General features: G+C 40.0%; 1 protein-coding gene across 5 annotated transcripts in view; it reads right to left on the minus strand.

Moving 5' to 3' along the window:
* Positions 1–4770: 4770 nt before the first annotated feature.
* Positions 4771–20710, minus strand: part of SPATA13 (spermatogenesis associated 13) — a 72781-nt gene continuing 56841 nt past the window's right edge. For all 5 annotated transcript variants that reach the window (XM_063394686.1, XM_063394687.1, XM_063394685.1 and 2 more), the window contains 6 exons: positions 18617–18796; positions 17751–17983; positions 15236–15365; positions 14299–14671; positions 10020–10094; positions 4771–8795 (listed from right to left, as the gene is read on the minus strand). In XM_063394686.1, the coding sequence (XP_063250756.1) occupies positions 8614–8795; positions 10020–10094; positions 14299–14671; positions 15236–15365; positions 17751–17983; positions 18617–18796 (1173 nt within the window). In that variant the 3' untranslated portion in view covers positions 4771–8613. The remainder of the gene's footprint in view (positions 8796–10019; positions 10095–14298; positions 14672–15235; positions 15366–17750; positions 17984–18616; positions 18797–20710) is intronic.

Here is a 20710-nt window from a genome sequence, read left to right on the forward strand (position 1 = left end):
GTGACCTCAGAGGAAGGGTTAGAGCTGGAGCGGTGTGAAATGAAGGCAAAGCTGTGAGGGATCAAGTAAGAGTTTTTTGGCAAAAACAAGTCTTTGGCTGGGTGCTCCCAATTCATGTAACTTTGCTACTAAAAGTCCAACTTATATTTCTTTTTACTAGTGAGTCCCTCCTATATAATGTCTTTTAATATAGGCCCATTGAAATACATTAAGACTTAATCCTGGACACAGGATTGACTGTAAGAGCAATTGTTAGGAAGAGATTAGACTGAAGAATAAAAAGCAAATAGCAACAAAATTAATACTTCTTTGATTTGGAATTAATATCCATAAATGTCCAATGCACAGAAGCTTCAGCTATATAGGTTAAGTACTTAAACTAGGTAAAATTGATTGTTAGTATGAGTAAATTTTACACAATTAGCTTTAGAATTGGTTCTTTTATTAAGGAGGAGTGAGATCAGTATTTCTTTTGCAATATTAACTAGCGTTAACTAAAAAATGATGTCTTCTCTTTAATCTCTTCATCACAATTTCTCACTCTCATGAAACAATACACACAAGTACCATGTAGAGAGACACCAGTATGTTCTCAATATGAATAATTACACCCTTAATTTATAGAGTAAGACTTTAGCTTTGGGAAATGTTCCTTAATATTTTTATTCTGTGTTCAGAAAAGTTCCCATTTTGGAACCATTATTAGAAATGATTTATGGTGTCTTTGCCAATGGATTTACTCAGAGATGTTTGATCACCAACCAGGAAAATCCCACTTTGTCTGCTGCTGCTGATTGGCACTAAAGAAAGGTGAAAATAGATAAAGCATTTGCTCCTTCTGAGGTATATTTGCTGCCCTAGTCAAAGAACTCCAGAAGAGTGCAAAAGGGAGAAGTGCTCTGTATGATGCCGTTAGGATACAACGCATCCAACAGAGAAGTTGGACAGTCCTTGTCCATTTACAGAGAACCTCATTCCCAGTTGTCTAGGGAAGCATTTCTTGCCTAAAGAATAGACAGTGTGGTCCCCATACATGCACTCCTCCTACAACCTGATATCATATATAGGACCTTTGTTCTTACCTTGTTCACTTGGTACCTGCAGTGTTCTTGGCCATCTTTAAACAGAGTGTAAAAGCTTCATGTGAAGGAATGCACACTCCAATATGTACCTTGAGGACAAGCACTTGTTTGTCACTAAATTCTCAAAGGTCAGTGATTTAATTTTGAGAGCTGTTCAATAATTAAAACAGAGGTTTAAGGTGGAATCTTTCTATTTATTCCAATATTAAGCTGAAGTGCTCTGTACTTTGCCTTTTACCACTGTTAGATGAAAGAAAAATGTTAAAATTGTTCAATAAGGCTTTCGTTTCCCTGTTCCTTTGTACAAATACATCACACAAATGTTAGCTTCCGACAGCTTGGTTGATTTGTTTGATGGAAGGCATGTCACACTATTACTGTGCTGCTAAAATATGTAATGAAGTTGATTTCTGAATCAGGTAATTTACAATGGATTTAGGGACAAAGACTATGGAAATTAAAACTAAAAATGCTGAGAATGTGGCATTACAATGATTAGATTATGGAAAAGAGGTAACAAGGTTGAATTAAAGTAAATAAATACAATTACGAAGTTTTTCATGTTTAATTAGCAGGCTCCCTATCTAGCTGTTCAAGCAACAGTCAAAGCTATTGTGCTACTAAATTATATATTATTGGTAAATAATTTGAAAAAGGCATAACTCAATTCTTAACTGTGTCTTCTACTGAAATCACTCCTAAGGCCCAGTGGAAGTCAACTGAGCTTATCATCAACTCCCTAAACACTGATCATCAACAGTGAAGGATAAAACCAAAAGGAACAGGAGTTAATGTGTAACAGGAAGTGGCCTTAATTAACCCTTCTTGGTTCAAGTGACTGCAAGCAGTGTCCGAGGGCGTCACCACACTGCAAAGATGTGACACCTGTGCTCTGCATAGATCAAAGAACCTTCCCTCAGCACCGCAGAGAAACGAGGTTTTCTGTAAGGTCATCACCACCCCCCTGTGGCGACACCAAAATACTGCAAGGGTTGAGTTGCCCTGGCATGAACATGGGACATCGTGTCCACCGCGCTCTGACGAAAAGGAAGGGCCATGTGCAGCCGCTCTTCTTGAATGAACTTCTGCAGCCAAATTAACCATGCTGCTATGCTGAGAAGAAGAAACCAGAGCCACAATGAACAATCCTTTTCTCTTAACCTATTAAACATCATCTGAAGTTTTCTAAACCTGCTGTGCCTCAGCCTTTCTTACTTCAAAGTTTGGGTCATTAAGACACAGCCCATCCTGCCAGTTAGGAATAACATTCATTACCTATACACCCTGATGGACTCTGCAGTTAGTCTGGTTTGATGCATTTTTAACAGACAACCACGAAAAGTGCTGTAGAAATAGCCTTAAAGACAAACGTTTCCTTCAGCTGCTTTTTAGTGTCTTGTCTCATCAGACAATAGTGATTTGAAATAAATTACATGGGAGCAAGAGTTTATTTCTTCTTAAAAAACACTGCATTGGAAAGGCAGGAGATGCAGGGGTTTTTAGATTGATTGCTGTGCTAATCACCTTTGTTAGGAGACAAATATGACAGCAATGACCATGATGGTTAATTAGATATACCTGACCTTATTAGCAGAGCAGTTTCTAGACCCTTTTTCAGTGAGTCAATATCTCTGAAGTCTGGGTGTGCTTACAGCAAGGGGCCATGGTGCACCTGGGGCTTCTCCTTTCCTCTTGAGCAGTTTTAGCTTTCCTGAAAGAAAAATCCCTGAGAGCAACAGTCAATAAATCCTACATCACCTTGTATTTGGAGAGAAACTCAGCCCTTGAAGAGCACTGGTAGTCCTTCCTCTGCTGACCTCTCTCAGATCTGCCTTCTGAAATTCATTGACATGACTCCAGTGATGTGGATGGACACCTTCCAACCTCTGCTTCCCTGCAGAGTGGTTTGGCTGCCATTGCAGGTCTCTCACGCTGAATGCTTAAAACATTAAAATGACTCAGATAAATGCTGTCAGTCAGTGTCTCTCTCACACACACACCCTCCAAGAGGCACAACAGAAAAGTAGGATGTAATGGTGTAATGTAGAGGGAAGGTGTGATGGATGTGGGCCACTTGTGCGGTGCAACCTGCTGTAGGTGCCAGCAGAGACATTTGGGGATGCCACATGCAGTGCTACAAAGGAGGTGGAGGTGTAAACACACGTCTGCTTTTTAAAATCAGAACCTAAATACCTAATAGTGGCAGTAGGTGAGTTCTCAGCCCCAGGCACTGGACAAGCTCTGATTGCAGTGAACTAAACAGACTTAAGATTAACAAAAAGTGTTGTGCTGACAGTTCCAGTGTTTTCATAGTCTCACAATTACATATCCTCTAGATAGAGTAACTAGATTTTGTAAAGCATTTAGAAACACATTTTATTTGTGTAAGGAGTATTTGTGTACTTTCCTTACAAGCTACATGGCGTGCTGTTTTTCACTGCTGAGCTTTTCCATTTCTCCTTTGATTTTGGAACATGAAAAGGCCTGAGTCCTTGTCTCTGTTAGCAAGCACAGATCATTATGCAGCCTTTCGAAAAATCCTGAACAAACAACAACAAAAAATCTAAGACAAGCAATGCTATTTCCGTGCAAACAAAAAGCTCCATCTGATAGATCAGCTCTCGAGGAACTTAGAAGCTGATAGTACAGAATTATCTATAGGATTTAGCCTGACCGCCCAAGCATGAAATGAAACGCACAAATGAGCTCATCCTGGCCAGATGAACCACAGGGTCCTTAGAAGGCCTATTGATTGCTACATCCTACTCCAGTGTTTGCTTAGGGTATGTTTTATGTCATCCAATCTATCTCACTAAGTGCTCAAACTGTGCCTTTCACTTTAATGCTGGAGCACTCAGCACACATCCCACCGCAGCAGCAGCCACCTTGGGAGGCAGAAACTCTCATCTTTGAGATGAACTAAGAAAAATAAGAGCCTGGATGTTGGAAAGAGAGATAAAGAATTAGCAAATCAACTATTGCGCCACCATTTGAACTCATCAAAACATTTCTGATTAAAAGATTTCAGCAAAGTATGTTATTTTGTTAAAGCTGGTGTGTCTCAGCAAAACACAATTTTTGACACAGCCTGGAGCAGGAAAGACACGGGCACACCTTTCAGACATGGCCCTCTGCTTTGTTAGAATAATGAGATACAAAAAACCTCCCTGAATCAGAGAGGTCAAATCCCCAGTTGTGTTGCCCATTGCTCTATCAAGCAGGCAGGTAAGTCTGTTCACACATAGGTGCAGAACACGCTTTTTGGGTGAACTCCTTTAAATGGTCTTGCTTTTGTTCCAAAGAAAATAAATTTTAATCCTCCTTACCTGCACTGCAGTACTTAAAGTCACCATCCTCTGTTAGCAGGAGCTTTAGTAGCACAGAAGCTGCACCTGCATATATCCCAAGGGGTACTGTGTGAACCCTCTGCCAGGACAAGGTAAAGCACTCATCACAGACTGAGAGAGCAACAAGTACGGGCTCTGCCTGAACAATGAAGACTTCAATACCAGAACCAGACATTGTTAAAATGAACTTTTGCTGATTTTGGGAAGTACTGAAGCTGTTACTGGGAAACAAGAGAGGATGGCATGACTTTTTTGTTTAAAATACTAGAAGAAATATGAGAGTTGATACATTTTTTGCATCACAAAGGAAGTTTTGTAGACAATAAAATAAACCACAACAATTTTAAAACTGCAAAATAAAGTTTTATAAGATACAGATGAGGAACTTCAGTTTTGTATATTATTTAATTCAAACATGTACAATAAAAGAAAAATAATAGGAATGTAAGTTTGTACTTATTTCCAGAAAATAGATTCATTTGACAAACAACGTTCGAGGAGTAAATAAACCTTGCAATGCAGTGACTCTGGGATAAATGCACATCAAGCTACTGCAGTCCTATACATTGTACTTCGGCTGTCAACAGCCAATTCCTCTGCTCTGCAGCCAGGACACTTCATTTACAACGTGTGTAACAGCACACACACGGGGTGAGACGCACAAAGCAATGCATGGAAGGTACAATGTTACACAACACTTACCAAAATAAAATACATATGCAAGTTATCCCTAGTATTTACAACAAAGAGTTTTAAATTACAGACCGTTCAGAAGGCATCTCCTACATACAAATGTCACACATTTAGAAAAAAAGCAGAAAGGCAGTTAGAGAAAGGTACTGGGTTAGTTATGGCTAAGGACCTTTGGCTCCAAAATTGTGATATAATTATTTCCAAAAGACAACTAAAATGTGGAACATTTGAGAAGTCTGTCTTTGAACTCAGTTCTTACACTGACCTCTAAAATTCAATGTGAAATTTAGCATGGCAAGAGCCACTTGTAAAACAATCTTATTATTTTATACATCAAATGCTCTGAGCTAGATGCAATTATGGTTTGGCATTTTCCTAACTCAGTGGGAACACATTTGAGGACAATTATATTTTACTGCATCTCAGGCAAAAACTCTGAGGTTATCTGCTCAGCAGGCCATCAGGAAGGCTCTGGCTGGGCTTTGTCGAAATGAGGCACAAATATTCTTAGCAGTTGCCCTAGAATTTTTTATAGTAGCTTAAAGCATGCAAGTGGAAAAGAACAGATGTTACCATCACAACTTTCTGATGATACACATATGAGTTTTGTCACCAGAAGGAGAATAGGGACAAGAGTTACTAGAATTCAAACTTCTACATTTTAGTTGCAAGTCTTTCCCACAGATGCTGAAGTGAGACTAACTCCCAAGTAAATACTTGTCTTAATTGTTGAATAATATAACTGTATCTTTTCATGTCACTAGAATTTGTTTAAAAGACTATGGCATAGCATAAATTTGGCCTGTCTTACTATATTTCATCTTAAATCAGTTGCAAGGTCATGTTGCAAAGACAGAAAGAGCATTACTAAACAACCATGTCTGTATGAAGGGTAATATATGTAAAATTGTCCTGAGTAATCTGCACCATGAAATATTTTTAGCTCTTCGAAATTCACTTCTTGAGAAAAACCCTGCTGCATCCAAAACCATATGCAAACATTTCTGTTCATTTTTAGGGCTAAGGCACCAGCACTAATACATGGAAAGAGCCTTCAATGGTACTGACATGCCAGAAAGAAGATTCCTAAACCTTTTATTTCCAGCACCCCACAGAACCAAATGCTGGAAGGAAGCAGGTTTCAGCAAAGACACATATGTAAGTGTGGATCTCAATGTCTTCAGGTCCAGCTGGCAGTTTCTGGGTGAGCACTGCAATCCAACTTCAGCCTTTTTTTGCACTTAGAACAAGTCATTCAAAATGTGATTATGAAAAACATCATATTCACTCGCACTGTGCATGCATCTTGTTGGTTTATGGGCCTGAATGTGGCAAGTACCCACACAAATGAGTACATAAGAAATGCAAAAGGCTTACTCATTTGAGGGGAAGGGCATGCATCCATGCCTGCATTTGGAAGTCTGCTCCTTGTATTTAAATTGAGCATTTAGAATTATCTGTTTTAAAAATCTGAGTAGCAATGGTTGGCTTAAACATCAAGAGAAATATACAAGCAGCCTTTTTCACTGACTTCCCCGTGCATTTTCTTTCAGCTGGATCATTACAAATGTCAGTGTGCATTTCCAGTTCTTAACTACTTTAGGTCATCTCCCACTGCTATGGGAAAGCACAAGCAATGAGGTTCACTATGCAGGGCACAATTTGGCTGAGCGTACCAGACTTTGCCTTATTGCTGAGCTATACCCACAAGGCATTTGAAATGTACTGTTGTCAAAAGACGTAATTTAAAATCAAAACCTGGGCTTCGCAGAAGCGGCCACAAAGTTATGAAATCACAAAAGCTAGTTACTACTGGGCTTCACAACACTGATGATAAATAAAAATATGGAGGTAACAGCAGTAGTAGGAACAAATACATCTTTAAAATAAGGCTTTTTTAATTTGTTGTTAAAATGTCTGGCATTTAGCCCCTTGTTTTTCATATATTACAGATCCATGACAAAACTGATTGTGCCCATTGTCAAAGAATACCCTTGGATCTATCCTAATCATCAGGTAATGCCCCTAATCAGCAGCATAGGATAAAGTACAGTAAAGACATTCATAGCAAATCAGCTCTGAAACATACTGAGTCTTTATTTCCTTCCATATTCCCAGTAGTCTTGTCATCCTGGATGAGAGCAAGCAAGCAGAAATCATCAGTGCTACAAATATCAGGATCCTCTTTCTTCCTGCTGGCTTTTTAAAAGGTATTCTTCCAGATCAACTTCATGCCATAGACAAATTGAAGCAATGCAAATCATAGATTGCACATGCTGGCCAGAGCTGACCTTAATCGAGTCAGGTTTTTCCCCTTCCAACGGGGACTTACGGCACCAAGATAAAAATCCATCTCTGGTCCACACGATTTCTTTGTCCCTTCCAGTAAGGATTTCTTTTTCTTTTTGAAGAAGTTATGGGTCAAAACCCATTATCAATTGACTGTGTACAAGAAGCATGGATCCAGACCGTTTCAATATATTTACATTACTATTTATTCATTTTCTAAGTCCAACTATATGAATAAAAAGCATGAGACCTATGTAACATAGCCAGCAGTCACCATGTACTGTCTCAACTCTGATTTTGTACATTCACATTATCTCCATGAGAAAATAAAAATGTATTTTTTACACAGAGAAATAGGCATATTGGAAATACAAGGAAGAGTCTCCCAGGTGAAGAAATGCGTGAAAAAGCGATATAAAAGCTCTATACTGAAGAGCATACATGCATGCAGTATATTGCCCTGACTGAAATGAATCCAATCTGAGATGCCCTGGGCTGCTCTTGTTTCCACTTGTGTGCAATAAATGCACATATCTTTACAGTCCATTTCACACTTTGTTCCTGTTTCTATAGGACAGAATAAAATTTCCCTGTTCCAATCTGGAATATGGTAAGGCCTTGCGGGATGTTCTCCTGCCATTTGGCAATGTAATACAAAAAAGACAGGAAGGATTAGGGTCCACTAAATTCTGCAATACCTGGTTCATCACATGGGGTATCTCCACCTGATTTTAATGGGTGATCTGTGCTCAGAGCTCCAGAAGGAAGGAGAAAATTCTCCTAAGAGTCCTTGCTGATACACCCCTAAGAAAAAGTTCCTCCCTATCCAAACTTTGGTCATCAATGTAAGGTTAAGAAAAATGAAATGTTACAATGACCTGCATGATTCCATCACTACTTCAACATAACTAAGAAATAGAGAACAAATACTGCTGTTTCTAAGTAACAGCAAGTTGTCTTTGTCAGAAGAGAGACTGCTCTTCATCAGCAATGCTGACACTTGGCATGAACTTCAGAGCAGCCTTGACAAACTTCTTTCCTGTCCAAGAGAAAGGCTGCATTCCTGGCTCAAGGGAACCCAAGGTTCTGCCTCCGAAACAGGAGATTCACTGAGCTCAAGTAAGCCTGACTGTGTCTCCAAGGTCCTCCTTTGGAGTGAGTCTCCCTCTGTGCTGATGATGTCCTTCCAGGTCCTTAGCCCCTCACTTTTTAAAGGGAGTGAGTTTGTTGAAGGTATGCCAGAAGAGGGATGGCTTCCTCTTGGGCTCTGCCAGGGCAAAGACCTGCTGCTGCGGGACGCTGGTAGGCACAGTGATGTGTCGCTGGTGAAGGGGATGCAGGGTTTGGTGTGGAGGAGGCACAGGACACCCATTATAGCTCACACCTGCAGAACAGTTGGAGAAAACACCTGAGTCAGCCAGGGACATTTAAGCACAGAACCAGGGGAGGTGATGAATTTTGCCATGATCCTGAATGGCAGAAGAAGGTGACTACTACAAGTCACCTTCTCTGATGTTTGACATTTTAACTGCTGCATTGATTTGGCTTAAGAAGACAACAGTACCAGCAAAAATAGTATTACCAAAAACAAGCAGCAGTTTCACAGAGCTGGACTATATTGTTTGCACAAGTAAATCTTGGTATTTCCAAGGAATGACTTCAAACAGCAGATACGAGTACTTCAATCCACTCTCAGAGTAAGGGTGGGTAAAATACTGGTTGTATACAAGAATGTTGCTTCTTCCATTTGAAATGTATTTTTCTGGATTAATGTTCTTAAGACTTAGAGCTTTGTGCATTCTCAACAGAATCTCCTAATCACAAACTTTAGCCACTCCCCTAAAAATCCAGACAGGTTTAGAGGTATCTGTTGATCAATAAAGAGAAAATGCTTTAAGAATATTAATCCCAGGGAACAGAAGACAACCTAACATCAACTCCTTCACTCCTAAACTCAGACTTAAATCTTGTTCCACTTTTCTCTCAGCACACTAGAGATTTACCTGAGTTTTACTTTAAGATGGAAAAGTACAAAATCTGTTGTGATTTGTTTTTGTTGTGATTATTTTCTGAGAGAGGAAATGAATAAAAAAGCCATTTCCGACAAACAAGCTTCTGGTCCATCCTTCCCTCTAGAGGGATGCCAGAAGAAGCCATGTTGATTGTTATTGTAAATAATATAACAATGTGGCTTGCAAAAAGAACTTTAGAACATTTTAAAGAAGGCACAGAATTGGTAAAGAAGAACAAGCTCTTCGAGTCAAAGCAAAGGAAGGAATTGTAACACTCATTTCTAATTTAACCTGTGCATCCAATTGCTCACAAGCTTAAAAATAAACAGCTTGCCTTATCTCTTGAATTTCTTCTCTAATATACAGAATACTGACTTGTCTGTTTGAAGAAGCTCAGGAATCTGATTTAGTAGACAGTTTACAGAGATATTGGAGTTTAATATTAAAATACAGGTTAATGGCAATTATTTGGCTCCATGTAAACCACGAAAGATGTTTGTAAAAGACAGAGGAACTCAGCCACAGCCAGACTGTGCTATGTCCTAATGAAAAGATCAATGGAACACAGTAAGGAGGTCACAGTTATGAACACCCACCTTTAATTTTTCCTTGCCTTGACTTACGGGCATTCTGCATGGCTTGTTTCTTCTGGTTTTCTGAGATTTCCATACCTACATCAAAGTGTAAATTAGGGTGATAGTACAAAATTACTGTATCTAATACTTGATTGCATTAAATTAAAACAAATAAGTAAACTGTAACTTAAACAATTTTTAGTAAATCTCAGCAGCAATACATCTGAGGTTTTTAGAAGTATGTTTTATATTGTCATATGAACTTTAAGAGGGTTTTCCACAGGGATAATGATAGATAAGTACAGATAACAACAGATTTTTTTAAAAAAATGTAAATTAACATTTCTGAAATCCACAAGTCATCAAGTGATAGATCACAAATGCAGAATCCTTTTGTTTTTCACTCACTCTGACCTAACCTGGGTAACAAATTGGAGTCACTGTGACATCTTGGGAAGGCCAACTTGAAACAGAGACTGGACAGAACTAGAGAATAAAGCAGGTAATTACTGGAAGGCCTCCAGGATCCACCTTGGGCAGGACAGGAGCCTGACCAGGGCTACACCCAAGGTGGACTTAGAATGGTCACAAAATGGGTGACCGGTCATGAGGTCTTACGCTTTTGTAAGTTTTGGTCCATTTACATATTGGGGTTTAATTGTCCAATTACAGCTTCAGGTTGTGAGGTCTCATCCTTCTTATTTCTCTCTTCAGTCCACTGTTGTTTATGCCTTTGGGCCTGAAAGTTGTTCTTGGTCTTCAGCAGGAAAGGATTTGTTTTGTCTACCTGCTCTGTGAAGAGAGCTTACTAGCACTTAATATGAGGCTTAGAACTACATCCCTAAGCAGCACAGAATCTGAAAAACATGAAAGCTAAAAATTAAGGCATCAACTGCTATTGCAGTAGCACAAATTTGGGTATCTTTCCCTTTACTCAGAGGTGAGTATCACACAATCTGGCAGACGCTGAAGCAGGCTGTGATGTGGTTTTGGCTGCGTCATTCTGGGGCTGGATCCCTCACTCGTGTTTCTCATGCACCTGTTCACATCCTTGTGTACCTCACATGAAGCACGTGAGTAACCCTGGGCTATCTCCTACCGTGTGGCAGGTGTATGGCTGAGCTGTGGTGAGTACAGAGATGACAGACATCTGCTAGAAGGTGGCACCAGAGACTGGTGCTGTCTGGAGCCCAGGCAGAAGCACTCCAGTTTCCTCTCTCTGTGCACAACACAGTTGAAATACGTGGAAATGTCACATTTGCACAAGGTGACAACAGGGTGTGCATGCTGTTTCATTTCATGCTGTGCATAAGGCTGCACTCATTTCACACATATGCACAGAAAGAGCACAAAAGCTGTGGTTCAAAGCCAGAATGAAGTGTGTGGTTCAGCTTCATTTTGCATCTTCCCTCACTTCTCTATACTTTTAAAACTCCCTTTGTTTTTCATTCTGAACTTATGAAGTTATTACAAATCAGCCTATTAATGTAAAACATCCATAATTTTTGGGTAGCAGAAGTTTATTTTATTCTGCAGAGTTGAGTTTTTTCCCTTCATAGAAACAAGGAAACAAATTTTAAAAAATGAAAGCAATTCCATCAAGAAAGATCAGACCACTTTCTTAGGGTTACTATTAGTGGTTTGGAGAAGGATTTTCTGGCTGCAGCCTTTGTCTCATATATTTATAAAAGCTAAGAAAAGCTAGATATGGTTTGGGACACAATGACTCACACCAAAGTGTCTTTGAAAATAGAAGTAAAATGCCATTTGCAGTTCTGAATTGAAAGAGTATTATTTGTTCTCTGAGTGGTCAGATTACAGGCTTTGTGTATAGTCCAGCAAGATAGCTTACAAAATCAACAAGACAAATTTAAACCTGAGTTTGAGAATAGTGGCATTTTTCCATTGGTTTTGGCTAAAGGAAATGTTCAATTATGGTAAAAAAGGAAGAAATTTTAGAAAAGAAACAGTTTTCTGGTTAATGGAGAAAACATCCAAGCCACTGTGACTCACAAGACCAGATGGACATTAGCTACTACAACTCAACTATCTTTCCTCTGGTTCATCATACCTGCCCCAAAACAGGAATATCAGAACAGTGAGCTGCAACACTTTAAAAGCAACTTTACATAAGGTTGGATGTTACATGAGCAGAAAAGACTGCACGTGCACCTGTGTGCCATTATCAAACGTACAGTTTCTCTTAACTGGGTTTGTTTTTTTGGGTTTTTGTGGGTTTTTTCACTATATTGCACTGTGCCTGAAGAGCATCAAGCACAATGGACCCTCCTTGTGCAATTCTTGCACTCAGCAAGCATGGGAATTTGTGACCCAGCCCCAAAAAAAGGGTTTAGTGCTATTATGACAAATCTCACTGCCAGTGCCACCACTGTTGAATGGTTACTCTTTTGAACCTCATATGTTGATTTTCATGAGGTCCCAGCAGAATAAATAGTTTAAGGCTGTAGCTACTTCAGCTTTGCAGTTTCCTCATTTCCTGGGGATTTCTGCAGGAGTGTCACTTAGGAGGAATGGTAACACCAAGACAGACCTGTGACTGCCCAGGGCAGAGCCTCAGGAGCTTCCTGACAGACAGCACTTAACTTGCTCAACACACTCTCCCAGAGCTCCATAAAGTAACCACCCAGGAGGAGGTGCAGAACTCAAGAATGGAAGTGTTCACTTCTTATCTTCTTTATCTCAATCCTGCTCACCAAAGCGTAGGAGCTGTGTTTTACTCAGCAGCATTCTTCCATGTCACTGTATTATGGTTCTCATTGTATACTGGGAGTGGAGTCGTCCTGTAACTTTGTTGTATGAAGAACTGTGTGGACAATTATGATCAGATCCTCAGCACGGCCCTGTCACCTTCTGATAACCTCCATCCTGTTGTAATATCCACTATTTTAGAGTTGTATTTAGGTGAATTAGGGAAGGCAGCTGCATCCCATCCCCATAAGCACAAGGTTCCACACAGAGCAAAGCATGAAAGCCATCAGCATTGTGCCCAGCAACACCAATTATAATGTCACGCTGCATTCAGCACTGGAAAAGAGTCAGGTTTGGAAAGTCTGATGGAAATTTAGCTGTGGGTCCTTAATTGTTTACTCTAGACTCAGGATGACTGGAATTAATTGGAACAGTTGGTGCAATGCAGAAGGGTTAAAACTGATTCTAAAATGAGAATGAATTGGCAAACTCTTAAGTTTTTGCTTCTGCTTATGTACTATCTAAAATACATATGGAAAAGGCCTTGTTTTCATCATACTTAGAACAGTATCAAACAAGAGAAAGCCACTAAGATCAAAAGGGTTGCATTTGTAATGTAAGGGTTATTCCTGTCTTCCTACTGTTCTGACCAGGTGTTTTACATGAACATGGAATACAAGATTTGGCATCTTGTTTAGGTTTTAATAATTTCTGAGTTGTATCATCCATTTCACTGCACTTCCAGTGTTAACCTGATGTCATTCCAAACCCTTCACCTCCAGAGTGTTATTGAAAAGAAGTTCTCATACAGCTGACATACACAGATGCACTAACATGACTTTTTAGAAATACTAAAAAGAGTTTTCTTGGTTCTAATTAGTGTTGCTGCTTTCTTTGTGTAAGTTTTGCCAGTGAAATTTTGCTGGAGCTTTTGTCACTGATCTTAAAGGAGGCAGGAAATGATGCAAAACCAAAAAGGCAATCCTAACTATCCATGGACAAAGAAGACACACTGTCCTTGGAGTGTCCCACAGGCTGCAGGTCTAAAACTGGTCCTAGGATTTACTATCTTTTTCCTGCTTACTCAAGGCTTGGCTTCATTTCTCTGTGCACTGCCCAGTGGTGCTATTGCTGGGTCTGTAGTTAATGACACTATACAACTGCATGGGCCTCCTGGACAAAGGGGATGCCACTATAAGACACAGACAGTATAAATCTACAATTATTGCTGCTTGGCTTTGTAAAAAACTGTCCTTTACAAACAGATATTTTTGACCAATCATTCATACAAAAGTGCTAGGATTTTAGATGGATTTTTATTATTGATTGGTCGTTGTGAATTGCATCTTGTCATATCTCGCCTCTCATTCTGCTCCATAATGCACCAGAATTGTATGGGTGACGCTACCTGTCCTGACCTTTGGCCCACAGTGACAGGGCAAACACACTGAATAGGCTCCACTTACACAGCTAAACATCATGTCAGGTAAGAAAGAGACACAGATCTAGCAGACAGAGTGCACATCTGTACAAAACAAAGAACTGCAAAGCAAGTTTGTTTTAACCACTGTTTAGAAATTGTTCCACTCACCCATTTCCTTGTCTTCTCGAACTCTTCTCCTTTCACTTTCACATGCCTCCATCCATCTCTTTTTATCCTCCTGTTTTTTTGCACAGAACAAATGAATCTCTTCTGTTGCTCTGTTTATTATCTTAAAAGCATTCTTGACACTGATGTTAAAATCTTTGTCCCTGCCATCTTCGGTGTCCACAATTTCCGTCTCGTCCATGTCAATGCGATCCTTGTAATACAAGATGTCCCTTCTCAGCAAGTCCTTCTTACAGAAGACAAGCTGATGGTCAAAAAGGAAGAAAGTCCTCTGCTGGCTTTTGCCTTGTTTTGATATTTTGGTCAGTTCTCCTGAGTGAATCAGTTCTGAGCTTCTGGCTAGCACATCTGGTCCCTAGGAAGATAGATATATAGAGATATTGAGATATGTAGTAAGTAAATAATATTTTACAACCTCACTGTGTGTCTAACCAGTCTTGCTATATAATCAAGTCTTAAGTTTACTCACTTTTCTTGTATTTTTATTATTAGATTTGAAAATGTCACACAATGTAAATAATATCACAGAGGTAAGTTCAACCAATGTGGTTCTGCTCTACTTTATTTCTGCATAAACAGAGGGAAACACGTAAGTCATTGACACAGGTTCCCGTTCTGACAGAACTACCAAAATTCCAAATGAGATTCAAAGGGCCTAGCATTTTTAAAAGCTCCACTTTGTCATCTCATCTCAAAGGCAAGTATCCAAGTTAATACATGCTGCTCTTCCTGAACTATAAACAAGGTTAATCAGTAACAGAAACATTGCAAATGAAATAACTGGACTTTTAACTGAGCAATGACCACTTGAAAAACAGACACCATAAACAACCACCTACGCAGAAAGACACATCCTGCAGGGGACATCCAGTATTGTACACAGTACCTTTGCCCAGGAAAGGCACAGGCTGACACTCACCTCCCAGTCTACAATAGAGACTTGCCAACGTGCAATCTTGTCTATGCTTTCTAGTCTCCGTTTTCGCTCGTTGATCAGGCATGCCACGTTCTTCATGGCCTCATATGCAGCTTTTATGTTGCTATAATCACTGGGAAAAGTAAGCACATTTCAAGGATCACTTATACCATGATGCAATCACAAACCATGGAAATGATGCAACCACAGTGCTTGCAGTACTAGCCCACATTATCCACTTATCCCCATACTCAGGTACTTAAATAAGAGAAACCTGACTCCTGCTATTCCATACCCCACACAGTAGCCTGTACAATTCAGTGCTGCTGTACTGCTGGGCTTGTACAAGAGCAAATTGTTAGACTGGTGGAAGGAGGCAGAGGAGATAGATTAAAGAACTGCAACAATATCTCTACAGAAAACAAAGGCAGAACTTGCACTGACTTCAGTGATAGCTGTATTTCACCAAAGGATGGTGTTTTAAAGCAAGATTTGAGTGGGATTTTTTTGGGAAGGGCATTCTTTTAATCATGTTAACAACTGTATTTTCTCCTTCTTGTTCCCACTGACTGTGTCAATGAACAAAATGGAAAATGCTAGGTGGACAGGAAAAAAACCCAAAAGCAACTCCACACAGAGTGAGAGAGGAACACAAGAACAAGGGCACCAGAGAGAGGAATTAAAGGAGACAATATAGGAAGCATCCCATTTCCACGGGACAAATGTGTGAGAGCCATGATGGCCACCTTCCTATTCCTGCTTTTGAACTAATGCAATCAACCCAGGAGAATCCTCCTGTCCTTCCAATGCTCTGCTCCCCTTCTTCTTGCCTGAGCTCCTAACATGCCTATGAATCCCCCCAAGCTTGCAGGCAGGCTTTTTTTTTTTCTCCTCTGAATAGCATCCATCACTCCTTCACCTTCCTCAAATGGAGGCTCTCAGAAGACAGAAGGGAAGAGACATATTTCTTGCCTATGGAGTCCCAGCAGAGCAGCCACTTTTCCTCTTTTATCAGAATGCCTCTTGCAGAAAAGGGAGCCAGAGGCAGAAAACAGCACAGACCAGAAATAAATTGTGCCAAGGGGTTAGCCTTGCTGTCCTTATCTGCTTCGCATCAGCTGCTGCTGATGGATGCACTTCCCTTCTGAATGTGTGCATTCTCTCCTCTCTTTATTTATATCTGTGGAAACTCTATTCTGTCACACTGAATACAGAAAGTGAGATTAACAATAACAGGATCCTTCTAACGTCAGGGAGATGTCCCACAGGGTGACCACATGATATCCATACTGCTACACTTGCCCTTCCTTATCTTAGTTCCTTTTTTCTCTGTTGGTGAGTATTTATTCCACACTTGCTACACAACTTGTGGCCTTCACAGCAGGCTATGCATATTGGCACTTCAATTTTTTTACAAAAACAAATGCTACCAAGACCCCCAGCTGGCTGGAGCTTTCCCAAGGCTCTGTGTGGGTCTAGGTCAGCCTGTTTGTGAGCCTCTCTGCACAGTGGGCACCTCTCTGTGCTTGACGGCATCTCTGGATGCTGTGCCACACAAGAAGAAAACAGATACTAGGGTGGAAGGTGGCAAGACCTCGCTGTCACTTTATCTGCAGGTTTAATAGCTCACAGAATAACCTTTCTAAAAGTAGTAGCAGTGAAAGAGAAATCCTTGTTAGTAATTGCTATTGCAGCACTTCCCAAGTAGTCACAGAACTGAATAGAAGCATTTCACATCTAAATGTCAATACTTCACACATCTCCCTATTTTGCCTCTGGCAAAAATCCAGTGGTCTCCAAGGGGAGTTTTCTCAAAGTTACTGACTTTGGCCAAGGAAGCATTGCCTCAGGCTTCATTTGGACTTTGAGCACAGGGGTCACAATGGAGTATTTTCTTGCAATTATACAAAATAAAAACACAGACCCTTATAGATAAAATCTTAATTTAGTCAAAGATTTAATCAGCACAGGGGTATACCAGAAAGGCTAATAATCTGCAGTCTCAATTTTTATTTATGCCAGCTGAAAATCTAATATCTGGACTTCAGTGCTAACTAAGGTGATGTTTATTACTACTAAGTTTCTAAAACAAATTACCTCCAAACTTGCTCAGGTTGTGTTTTTTTTCTGAGGCACTCTTTACTTTTTCTTACATCCACAACTTCTATGAGTCTTCCCCTCTTCTTCTTTGGATTTCCTTCTCCTTGATTTCTTTTGACACATGGCCTTTTTTGCACTCTGAATTACACATCCCTCCCTGAATCCTATTATGAACATCATCTTATTTTCCTTCTCCCTCTTTGACTTATTCTTCATTGTGTCTTGCATGCTCTCAGTCCCTGTGCTGCACCCTCAATACTGTTTTTGTGACTGACTGTGATGGTTCCAAGATGCCCTGTTTATCGTGGTCCACAGCAGTTTTGTTCCTGATCTCAATGCTTCAGTGTTGTGTCACCCAGAAAACTTGAGCAATTCGGTGTTACTACTACTACAGAATTTGTTATTTTAGTTCTCTCACCTGTGCTCCTGAGTGGTGTATTTGAGCAACTCTGCAAGCTGCAGAGGATATTTGCAGATTTTCTGAACAGGTGTGAGGAGAAAACCATCAATGGCAATGTCAATCATCTGCTGAAGCAAGCGACAGGCCTCAAAGAAGTGGCGGTATTTGCCCTGCTTCATCAGTTTGGAGAGTTCAATGCAGGCACTGGGATGATTGTTACAATACTCTGAATAAATAGCAAAGCCTTCTTGCTATTAAAAAAAAAAAAAAGTTACAACTTTACTGTAATATTTGTCTATAAAGGAGAAAAGCTATTTTTGTAATATCTATTATATATAAGTAGATTGCATAATCCATTTTCTATATTGCTTCCAGGCTGATCAGCCTTGAAAGTATGCAGAAATCTACTTTGTAGCTGTCAAAACTATGCACCCTTCTTTGTCAGAACATAGAAATAAAGGTCTCTTCCTGAGTCAGGATAATCAAACCCACTTTAAGAAGTATTTTTCTTTGGAGAAGACAGCTATAGGCTAAGCAAGTCTCTATCAGGAACTCACTATCTCCCCACTACCTACCTTCCTTAATGTCTTTATGAAGTTTTTGCATGCTGAATATGAGATCACTGAAAATAATCCAGCTCATCTTTGATCATTACAGTTTTGACAAGGAACCTTAAAACTGTTTACAAAATTATGTGATTGCTAAAGATGAGGAGAAATCTAAAACAAATATTTAATTAATTGCAAGTTACTTTACACTCTAAAATGCTCCCAGTTTAGTATTTAAGAAACACTTGTTAGTAAAATCCCCTCCTAATATGGTAACTTGGCTTTTATTATCATATTTTGTTAATTCCATAAATAAAATCAACTTTTTCAACCTACATGTTGAAGAAAACATGACCCTATTTCACTTAGATGAGGTTCCTCTTTGTTATACTGTTTCTCAAGATCCTTCAGAAACTTCCTTTGGAACTTGTAAATATCTTCAATATTTCCAAAAATGGTGCTTAACTGGGCTGTAGTGAACATTCCCGTATGTTTGCGACACTGCCGAATGTAACCCTGGAATGAAATAAAAAGCACTCCTTTAGTCTGAGGATGTGAGACAGGTCCTACCCTGAACAAAATCATCTGAGCTGGCAAGACCCCTGTGGTCTCTAGGCAAGGGAGTGATTTTCCAGCCAAACACACACACAGAGGCACAAGTTTGCACCTGAGATGTTCACATATGGATTCCTGGGGTGCAGCCCCTGTCTCGGGGTACCCCAAATGAACTGGGGAACCTCCTGAGTTTAAAGCCCACTCGCATCTCCCTGAATGAATCCACTGCAGGGACTGCACCTCCAGGAATGGCTGCTGTGCTTACAGTCTCACAGCAGTCATGGCACCAGGGGCTATCAGCCAGGCTCCTCCACTTGGCTGCTGCCAGGCAGGCCTCCCGCAAACAGCTCTGGGAGCAGACAGCTGAAATAGCCTTGCAGCTGCTCTGGTGAGGTTTACCAGGAAGCAACACTGACTATTGCTGGCACTGCGAGGAATATTCCTGTCTCCTCCACAGCCATCTGCTCTGAGAGCTGTGCAGTGGCTACGCTGCAAGCCAGCTACCGCATTTCCTACTGCACCAACCAGGAAAGCTAATTCCTGTGTGGCTCCTGTAATGTGGACTGCAGACACTTCTTGAATGTAGAACATGTTTTATGGGTATACTCCAGCTTCATGATCCTGGCTACAACCAGCCTGGGTGATTCATTCTAGGGCTGAGCTTGCAAATTTGGGTTACTATCTGTGTAGCTTTTCTGACTTAGTCCTTAAGTGTATTTTCAGCCTTATGTCCTACTTGCACCACCCTAAAAATTCACTCTGAGGACAGCAGGCTATCTCTACCCCATATGCTGAGCATGGCCCATTGCTTCTCTTCTTGGAAAATCTGTGCGTGCTCTCTTGTACTAAACTCAGAGGCTTGGCAGATATTAAAAACCAGGTATAGGATACATATATTAGAGAAAATTAATTAACTGATATATGCCTAAGTCTTAACAGGTCAGTAAAATATGAGAGTCATGTCCTAGAACTCAGCTAACCATGGAAGCAGCATAGCAGAGCATACAAATTCATCCCTGATCTTTCATTCACAAAATCAATCTTACTAGCTTAAGTAAATAATTAATATAAATGACAAAATTTACATTTAGGATTTTAAAATTAGCCAGTTAGTAGCCAATTTTTGTCATTTCTCTCCCTTTTTTCTCTCTTCAAGATGTGTAAAAGAGGCCTGATCTAAAAGTGAAAAAAAAAAATCAAAGCCTACTGCTGTCTTGTCTACTTTGCTGTGACTGGAATAATCTAATGGGAAATGGTGGACTAAGGGAAGGCAGCATGACAAATACAAGGACAGACCTAGCACACTAAGGCTACAAAGGATATTTCTACAGGTTGCTTAGAACCATTCCAGATGCAAACCACAAAGACAAGTCAAATACAGGTAAAATGCATCACAACTGACGTCAGAAGAGGCAAACTTCAGTGAAAAGTATTAAGAAGCTTCTTGCCCAAGTGTGAGCCCCCAACAAATATTAAGAAAAAAAGCAGAAAACCACCTGTTTTATGGTTCAAACAAGCAAGGTAGACCTAAAACACACAGAGATTTCTTCATAACTCCTAAGCATCCAGTAAAAATCTCCTGACTTGAAAAAACAGGGGAAAAAACCACTTGGCAAATACTCTTTCAAAGTTACTTCCAAGAAGTTCTGTCACTGAACTGTAAATTATTTTACTACAGTTACTCAAAGTTTTCTATACAGTGGCAAAAAGCTCTAAATAAACTGGACTTCCTTCTCTCATTTATTATGGAAATAGCAGTCAGAGAGGCACTTTTTCGCTGTCAAAAATGGAAGTTTTTTTAAAAGAAAGGAAGCAATGGCTCATGGCACTCATCAGAGAGGAAAGCCTTAAAAGGAAACAAAGAATCTGACGGAC

This window comes from Prinia subflava, chromosome 3 (genome assembly GCF_021018805.1).
Source record: "Prinia subflava isolate CZ2003 ecotype Zambia chromosome 3, Cam_Psub_1.2, whole genome shotgun sequence".
In the NCBI taxonomy this organism is placed as follows: Eukaryota; Metazoa; Chordata; class Aves; order Passeriformes; family Cisticolidae; genus Prinia; species Prinia subflava.